At 42.5% G+C, this 8,527-nt stretch overlaps 1 protein-coding gene across 1 annotated transcript in view; it reads right to left on the bottom strand.

Annotated features, from left to right (window-relative positions):
- The window catches only part of cfap54 (cilia and flagella associated protein 54), a 343,797-nt gene extending 335,513 nt beyond the window's left edge, over positions 1–8,284 (bottom strand). Inside the window, exons 1-3 of the mRNA XM_033039312.1 lie at positions 8,210–8,284; positions 7,734–7,902; positions 2,074–2,148 (exon numbers count right to left, since the gene is read on the bottom strand). Of these exons, the coding sequence (XP_032895203.1) occupies positions 2,074–2,148; positions 7,734–7,902; positions 8,210–8,284 (319 nt within the window). The remainder of the gene's footprint in view (positions 1–2,073; positions 2,149–7,733; positions 7,903–8,209) is intronic.
- Between the last annotated feature and the right edge of the window lie 243 nt (positions 8,285–8,527).

Raw genomic sequence — 8,527 nt, forward strand, 5'->3', positions numbered from 1 at the left:
AAAAGAAATCCAGTTAGTCTGCTTTCCTGCCCTCTCCCAATGGTCCTGTAAATTATTTCCTTTCAGATACTTATCCAGATGCCTTTAAATTGTGATCAATTTCAAAACTGTAAATCAAAAACATAAACAGAAATATTCTACCTGAAACATTAGCTTTGTTTCTCTTTCCACAGATGCTACTTGGCATGTTGGGAGTTTATCATTATTTTTATTATCCCTTCAAATTGCATTCCTTTTATTACTATCTCTGCTTGTTTAATCCTGACTCCAAACATTCACTGCTTAAAAGAGATTGTCTTCATTTCACTTTTGGTTTTTTTGTCAATCATCTTCATTCTTTGTATCTGAGTTCTTTACTCAACCATCAATGGGAGCAGTTTCTCTTCATCCATTCTGTCAGTGCTCTTCATGATGATCATTCAGCATCCTGCTATTGAAAAGTGACTGATGACAAACTCAACCATTTCTAATTCCACGTTTGCCGCATTGCACTTTGGAAATTGAACCAGTCATGTCCTTGTGTAAGTAAAGCTTGTGTGGCTGATGCTATTTCCCTGACAGACAGGCATCAAATTATCCCATTGTCCACACATTACACAGTTCATAGAATTTTGTGGGAAAACTGCACAGTTCAGAATGGATACCACCAAGATAAGTTACAATTTTATCTTTTATTCTTGAGTGCCAATGTCCTCAGTTATCCACAACCCACCGATTACTCCATGATGCTTTTGACTACCTTTGCAGTTGCAACCCTTTTTCTGAAAGCAATCACATTCCAGCCCACTCCACACCTCTTATGCCCCTCTGGCACATTTTTAGGCGACTACATGAGACTAGGCTGTTGCAACATGGTCGCGGGGGGTAAGCCTGTATGGTCGTGAGTAGTTTCCTCAAGTCGCTCAAAGAGTTGTAGCGTTTTTCTGCTCGCTGCTGCATTTCGAAACGTTCAAAGTTTTTCGCCAACAGTCGGCGACAGTGGGCTTGACGAAAATGATCGTAGCTTGCCTTTCTCCTGACATAGGTGCTGTCGTAGGCTGTCGCCAGGTTAACCTAGGTTGCCGCCAGGTGACGTAGGTTGTCGCCGGTGCTGACATCAATGAGTTCATTTGGTGACTACCTACGTCAACCGGCGACAGGTACTCGCGACTGAATTGTCGTAGCTTGTCGTAGCTTGTGGCGGGTGGACGTAGGTTGTCGTAGGTGTGGTCATAGGTGGACGTCCTAATGGGTTGCCGGTTGTCGGTAGCTTGCCATACCTGGACGCTGGCTAGATGGTAGGTTGTTGTAGACATTGTCATAGACATTGTCGTGGGGGGTGGGTCCATTCGCCGGATTTTCGGCGACCTCCTACGACAATGACCACCGCCGGCAGTTGCTGAAAAAAATTGCCTAAGTGGAACAGGCCAATTACTCACTACAGGCATGACCCAATCCCAGGTTCCCAAGAGGCCTACGACTGCTCTACAACCCTCCCCAATCTCTGGATATGATTTGGTGCCAAGCCAAATTTCCTTCATGCAAAAGAACAACCACCATTTTGTGCAAATGATCTAGGCATCATTGCAATTGCAGCAATGGGCCCACAATATAAATGGTCATTGCTGGACATCTGATCGACAAGGGATTGAAAGCTATGGGGAGAGGATATGAAAGTGATGCTAGAGTCAAGATGGGATGGACGTAATCATGCAAATAGCCATGCAGAATTGAGGGGCTCCTGCTTCTGTTCCTCACATTCTGCTAATGCACCACACAATAACCACATTGTGCGCACACTGGAGAAGTGAATGGGACTGAAAGGAGATTAACCCCGGGGCCTAATGACCTGCAACCAAAGGACCTGATGGAGATGGCAATGACAAATATTTAAGCACCTAAAATCCAATTAGTTTACTTTCCTCAAATTCTACAACAAAATCATAAAACACAATAGATTATTTAAAATGACTACTCCGTTATCTACGTAATGAATGAATAGAAAAAAGCTATCCACTGTGAATTTCTATCGTTTTATTTATTTTCTGTATATTTTAATAATCACGTTTATTGTATTTTGCATTTTGGATTTACCTGTTATAATGGCATAGCCGCATTGTGAACCAAGGCTGCTGCTTCCTAGACAGCTGCTTTTGGAATCCAGTAAATCTTCAATGGAGAGCAAAGTAAAACGAGTGCAGAGCATTAATGACTTAATAACAATTAATTATCTTTCATTTACCACTTCTAAATGCTGCGGATTTGGAATACTCACACCATTTTCAACACAGATTAATTTACTCCTCTGCTTTCATCATTTTAATTTCTCTCTTCAGTCATGTAAAAGATCTGTCCCTTTCTCAGTGTTATTTATTAAGGATAACATTAAGAATGACAATTAGCCTTCATTGCACAGTGGCCCAGCAAGTGGAAAAACAGCCTAACAGTGCCAGAGACCAGGATCCGGGCATTGTAAATTGACCTTAGCCTCAGTGAATGGTAGATTCTTGCGGGGTTGTGGGGGGAGGGAAAGAGAAAATGGGCAGAATAAAAAATTGGCATTAAGATGAGAGAAAAGTGCATGGTTCGATGGGTTTAAAGGACCTGTTTTCTATGACTCTATAATTTGAAGAACAATTTGAAAATTGCTCCACAATTCAGAATTCATCCTAAACAGGAACAGGAAGGCTGAAGTGAGGATTTTTTTTTCGATTTAGTTTTAAGAAACGTTTTCAAAGGTCACAGAATGGTGGACTAAAGAAGAAGGGCAAGGAAAAAAGTGCCATAGTAGAAGAAAAGATGGGTGAAATTGGAAATCACTCACTGGCATGGAAGGGAAAGCACAGTGGACAAGAGTGATGGCAGCAGAATATAAGTGGACTGGGCATAAGGAGCATTTAAATGCACTTCCAACAATTCCAACTCTATTGATCTACAATATATATGGATAGAAATGTGAAAGGATAACCTGTGCACTTTCCCACAAAAAAAGTACTTTCAAGGCAAACGGTCTCAATAATTCTGTAAGAGTATCAAGGTACAAGGCACCAAGGGATATTTCAGGTCAGGACCCTCGAATGCATGTTGGCCGGTGCATTAAAAATAAAACTGAAAAAGTCATCATGGAGTTCTCTAAGACTTTGGTTAAGCCGTATTTGTAGTATTGCGTGCAGTTCTGGTTGCCCCATAACAGAAAGATGTGTAAGCTTTGGAGAGGGTGCAGAAGAGGCTTACCAGAATGCTGCCTAGGTGAGGAGATAACAGGCCTCAAGGCAAGGTTGGGCAAACTTGAATTGTTTCCACTGGAATGCCAGAGGTTAAGGGGGGACCAGATAGAAGTATATAAATGTGTAAGGCACACATAGGGTAGACAGTCAGAAACTTTTTCTCAGGGTGTAAATGTCAAAGACCAGAAGCTTTAAGGTGAGAAGGCAAAGTTTAAAGGAAATGTGGAGAGCAAATGTTTTTAATACACAGCAGATGGTGGTTGTGTGGAATGTCCTGCCACAGGTGGTAATGGAGGCTGTGATCATACTGGTGTTTGAAAGGCTTTAGATATGGATCATGTGCAGGTAAACAAGATTAGTTTTTCTTGGTATCATGTTTGGCACAGACATTGTGAGCTGAAGTGTCTGATTCTGTGCTGTACTATTCTATGTTCAAACAGTGGCGAAGAACAGATCTCTGGTTCATGTGAAGGGGGAGGAGAAGCTTGTTTATCCAATATTGGTTCTGCTGTTATGGGCCATCTGACAATACTTGAGCAGTTGTAGAAGGCCTGAAACAAGGCTGATATAGAAGCACAATCACCAAATGGCTCTGAAATCCATGCCAATTCTTTGCATGAGAAATACAGTGCCCCACCTCTCCCCATAACCTAGCGGAGTTTGGGGTCAAACATTTGTAGTCTCCTTTTCAATGACACAACTGAAAATCATGAAGGACACAAGCGCAGAATTAAGCAATTCGGCCCATCGAGTCTGTTCTGCCATTCAAACAGGCTGTTCTATTTTCCCACTCAACCACATTCTCCCCGTAATGTTTGACATCCTTATAAATCAAGAACCTATCAATCTCTGCTTTAAAAATACCCAATGACTTGGTATCCACAGCAGTCTGTGGCATTGAATTCCACAGGTCACCACCCTCTGGCTCAGGAAATGTCTCCTCTTCTTTCTAAAGGTACATCCTTATTTTTGGAGGCTCTGCTCTTCGGCCCACCGGGTCAGTGCCGACCAACCTCAAGATAACTCGGCGGGACAGACAGCATCTCAGGACAGAAGGAATAGGTGACATTTCGGGTTGAGGCCCTTCTTCAGACTGAAGGGTCTCGACCTGAAATGTCACCCATTCCTTCGCTCCAGAGATGCTGCCTGTCCCGCTGAGTTACTCCAGTATTTTGTGTCTTTCTGTTAAAGGCCATCAATTTTATACATTTCCATCAGATTTGGCCTCCCAAAGTGCAACACCCCACACTTGCTCAGATTAAACTCCATCTGCCATTTCTCCGCTGTAACTGATCTATATCCATCTGGATCCTTAACAGCCTTCCTCATTGACAGGAATTCTAATAATTCTGATGTTATCCATAAATTACGAAACACACACATATCTATATAGATTATAGATATAGAGATATAGATAGAGATATAGATATATAGATATATATATATATATAGATATATATAGATATAGATATATATATAGATATAGATATATATATAGATATAGATATATATATATATATATATATATATATATATATATATATAGATATATATGTGTGTGAGTAATGTTTAATATATACTAGACTAAGTGGGACCCGTTGGGTCCCATGTTTACATGGGAGGGCTGGTCCCCCGATGCAATATTCCACCTCTCCACCAATTCCAATATTGGTGGCCAGTGGGGGGGGGGGGGGGGGCATTCTGGAGCGCTGGTATGGGTTCTTGGAGTGGCAGCTCAGTCCCTCAAGCCTGATCTGCTGGCACCTCACTCACAGGTGGTGGGCTGGCAGTTGACTCATGGCTATTCCTTGAAATTCCATTTCAAGCAGGGTGCAAAGCCACCAAATTCAAATCCATTTACCTACCATTTCAAGCAGGGTGCCAAGGCCACCAAATTCAAGTGCAGTTCTTACCACTTCAGCAGGGTGCAAGGCCACCGAATTCAAGCGCAGTTTCCTACCACTTCAAGCAGGGTGCAATGCCACCGAATTTAAGTGCGGTTTCCAACCACTTCAAGCAGGGTGCAAGGCCACCGAATTCAAGTGCAGTTTTCATACCACTTCAAGCAGGTGCAAGGCCACCAAATTCAAGTGCAGTTTCATACCATTTCAGGCTGGATCCAAGGCCACCAATTCAAATGCAGTTTCATTCCACTTCAAGCACGGTGCAGGGCCACTGAATTCAAATGCAGTTTCATTCCACTTCAAGCAGGGTAAAACCAACCATAAAACCACACAAAACACCAAACTCACAGTTCAGTAGACATTCAGTGTGTTCAGTTGATTCACAGCTCAGACAGTCGTGACCCCTCCCTCCCCCATCATGCAGAGACTGAGCCACACCCACACTTTTATAACCCCTCCCCCCTCCCAGCAGAAAAGGTGTGGCTTTCAGGGCGTGATTGACAGGAGAGAGATTCTCAACATTTTTTTAAACACTAATAACACTTTTATTTTTCATTGATGGGAAGAATTCTCTGCACCTGCTCAGCGGAGGGGGGCAGAATAAAATGGCCCAAAAATTACAGCCGTAAGTGGTAGCTTTTTATCTAAAATCAATATACAGTGCAAACAGGAAGTAAATGCATTTGCAATAGTGCCTTTTAACTTCAAGCCAAGCACCCAAGCCGCCATTTGCAGTAAGTAGTGCCTTTTAACTTCAAGCCAAAGAACCCAAGCCGCCATTTTGCAGTAAGTAGTGCCTTTCAACTTCAAGTCAAAGCACCGAAGCTGCCATTTGCAGTAAGTAGTGCCTTTCAACTTCAAGCCAAAGCACCCAAGCACCACTTTGCAGTAAGTAGTGCCTTTTAACTTCAAGCCAAAGCACCCAAACAACCATTTGCAGGCAGTGCCTTTTTACTTCAAGCAAAGCATATTTTCATTTTTAAACCACATTAAGGGGACTCACAGTTGAGTAGACATTTGTTCAGTGTAATCAGAGCTCAGAGCGACGTGACCCTTTGGCTCCATCCATCTTGCAGAGACTGAGTGAGGCACACCACTTCTGGTTTTATAGTCCCTCCCCCTCCCTCCAGTAGGGGCAGCAGAGAGAATGGTGAATTTTTAAAAACATTAATATCTCTCTGATTTGTCATCGATGCGAAAAATACTCCGGTCCATAAGGGGGAGGGGGGCTCTGAGCGAGGTGGCCAAAACGACGGCCGTAGGTGGCGGCGTTCTCTCGGAAATCGCAGCACAGCGATTAAATAGTAACATTCCCCATCATCACCATCTGTCTTTTATGAATAAGCCAGTTCTGAATCCAAAGGACCAAGTTACCATGAGTCCCATGAATCATAATCTTCTAGAACAGCTTATCATCAGGAACTTTATCAAATGCCTTACTAAAATCTGTGTGGACAACATCCACTGCCCTACCCTCGTCAATCACTTCAGACATCTCCTCAAAAAACGAATTCAAGTTGAAAAGACATGCGCTTCTGCAGACAAAGCCAGGCTGACGATCCTCCAGCTTGAAGCATAAATTCCCTCCCTTATCCTCGAGTCTTCCTAACTTCTCTCTAGTTACCCTCTTGTTCATGATGTTTAGTTTAGTTGCGAGATACAGTGTGGAAACAGGCCCTTTGGCCCACCGGGTCTGCGCCAGCCAACCTCACACTAGTTCTACCCTACACACGAGGGACAAATTACAGAAGCCAATTAACCTACAAATCTGGACGTCTTTAGAATGTGGGAGGACACCAGAGCACCTAGAGAAAATCCATGCAGTCTCAGGGAGAATGTGGTACTCTGTACAGACAGCGTCCATAGTCAGGATCGAACCTGGATCTCTGGCACTGTAAGACTCTAGCTCTTGCCTCTGTGCTGTCTAGAAATTTTGGATTTTCTTTAATCCAACCTGCCAGTGACATTTCATGGCTCCCTTTAGCCCATCTAAAGGCCTGTTACTCAACTGTTTAATTTAGAGATACAGCATGGTAACAGACCCTTCAGCCATTGTCTACTCTATCACCCATTGACACTAGTTTTCCGTTATCCCACTTTTGCATGCGCAGGCTAATTAACTTACACATCTGTACCTTTGGTGTGTGGGAGGAAACTGGAGAATCTGGAGGAAGCTCATGTCATCATAGGGAGAATGTGGAAACTCCACATAGACAGCTCCTGAGACCAGGATCAAACCCGGGTCCATGGCGCTGTGAAGTAGTGAACACTAATAACACTTTTATTTTTCATTGATGGGAAGAATTCTCTGCACCTGCTCAGCGGAGGGGGACTGAGTAAGATAGCCAAAAATTGATAAGTGGTAGCGTTTTATCTAAAATCAATATACCCTGGGTTCCACCCCCTGTGCCATCCTAAACAAAGCAGTGGGAGCCAGAACAGTTCCATGGCCTTTTTTGACCTAACAAAACCCACTAAGCCAACACATATAAGATCTGCTTATATCTTTAAGAGATTCAGTTTCACAAAAAATGTTATCTTAGGTTTAAACTTTAAATTTTACAAAATTAACTTAATATTATAATGCTCTACCAAATTTCACAGAGTAATCAGAACAACTAACCAAAATTTATTCTCAAAAGTTTAAATGCCACTCTGTAATAAACCTGAAAAATTTCCAGATGTAAATCCATGATAAGACTTTGGATAGCTCCTTTTTTATAAGGATCTTCTCTTTGTAATTCATCGTATTTATCTGTATCTAATTCATCAGTTGGCTGCTGAATAAGTTCCTGTTACAGAAACCAAAGCAAAATAAATTTTACATTGCAGTAAAATTAAGACATAAGAGATAATGGTTATTTTTCAATTTACTCTTTTAGAATCCCATAGAATCCCTAGAAAGGACAGTGGAAAACCACAATAGCTTTTGCACAAAAATATTTCAAAATCCCATCTCCAACTCTATATATCTTGCGTGACCCCTAGATTTCGAGAGCAATGCCGTCGGAAGCACCAGCTTCTGGTAGGGCCACCCATGGCGGTAAGGTCGAAGATGAGGGTCCAAACTAAGAACGATCCAACCTACAAGAACTCAACCTCAGACCAGGCAGACAAAGTTATCTTGAACTCAACGGCTGTGAAGGCTGCAACAAATCTATCAGCTCCAATCATCTTGGTTCCCTTGCCATTGGAATGAGTTGATTGATTTGTGAAGGACCGTGTGCTTCTTGGAGTGCAACAACAAGTATACATTAAACAAACACATGCACAGTCGTCTTCGTTCTGGGAGCTGCAAAACCAGGTTTGAACTCATAAGCCACCTGAGAGTCCATAAAAACAACAGAACATAGATCATCATCCTCGACCTCGAGGGATAGCCGCGATGACGAAGGATTACTGCCTTCCTGATTTGCA

The sequence above is a fragment of the Amblyraja radiata genome, chromosome 21, assembly GCF_010909765.2.
Source record: "Amblyraja radiata isolate CabotCenter1 chromosome 21, sAmbRad1.1.pri, whole genome shotgun sequence".
Lineage (NCBI taxonomy): Eukaryota > Metazoa > Chordata > Chondrichthyes > Rajiformes > Rajidae > Amblyraja > Amblyraja radiata.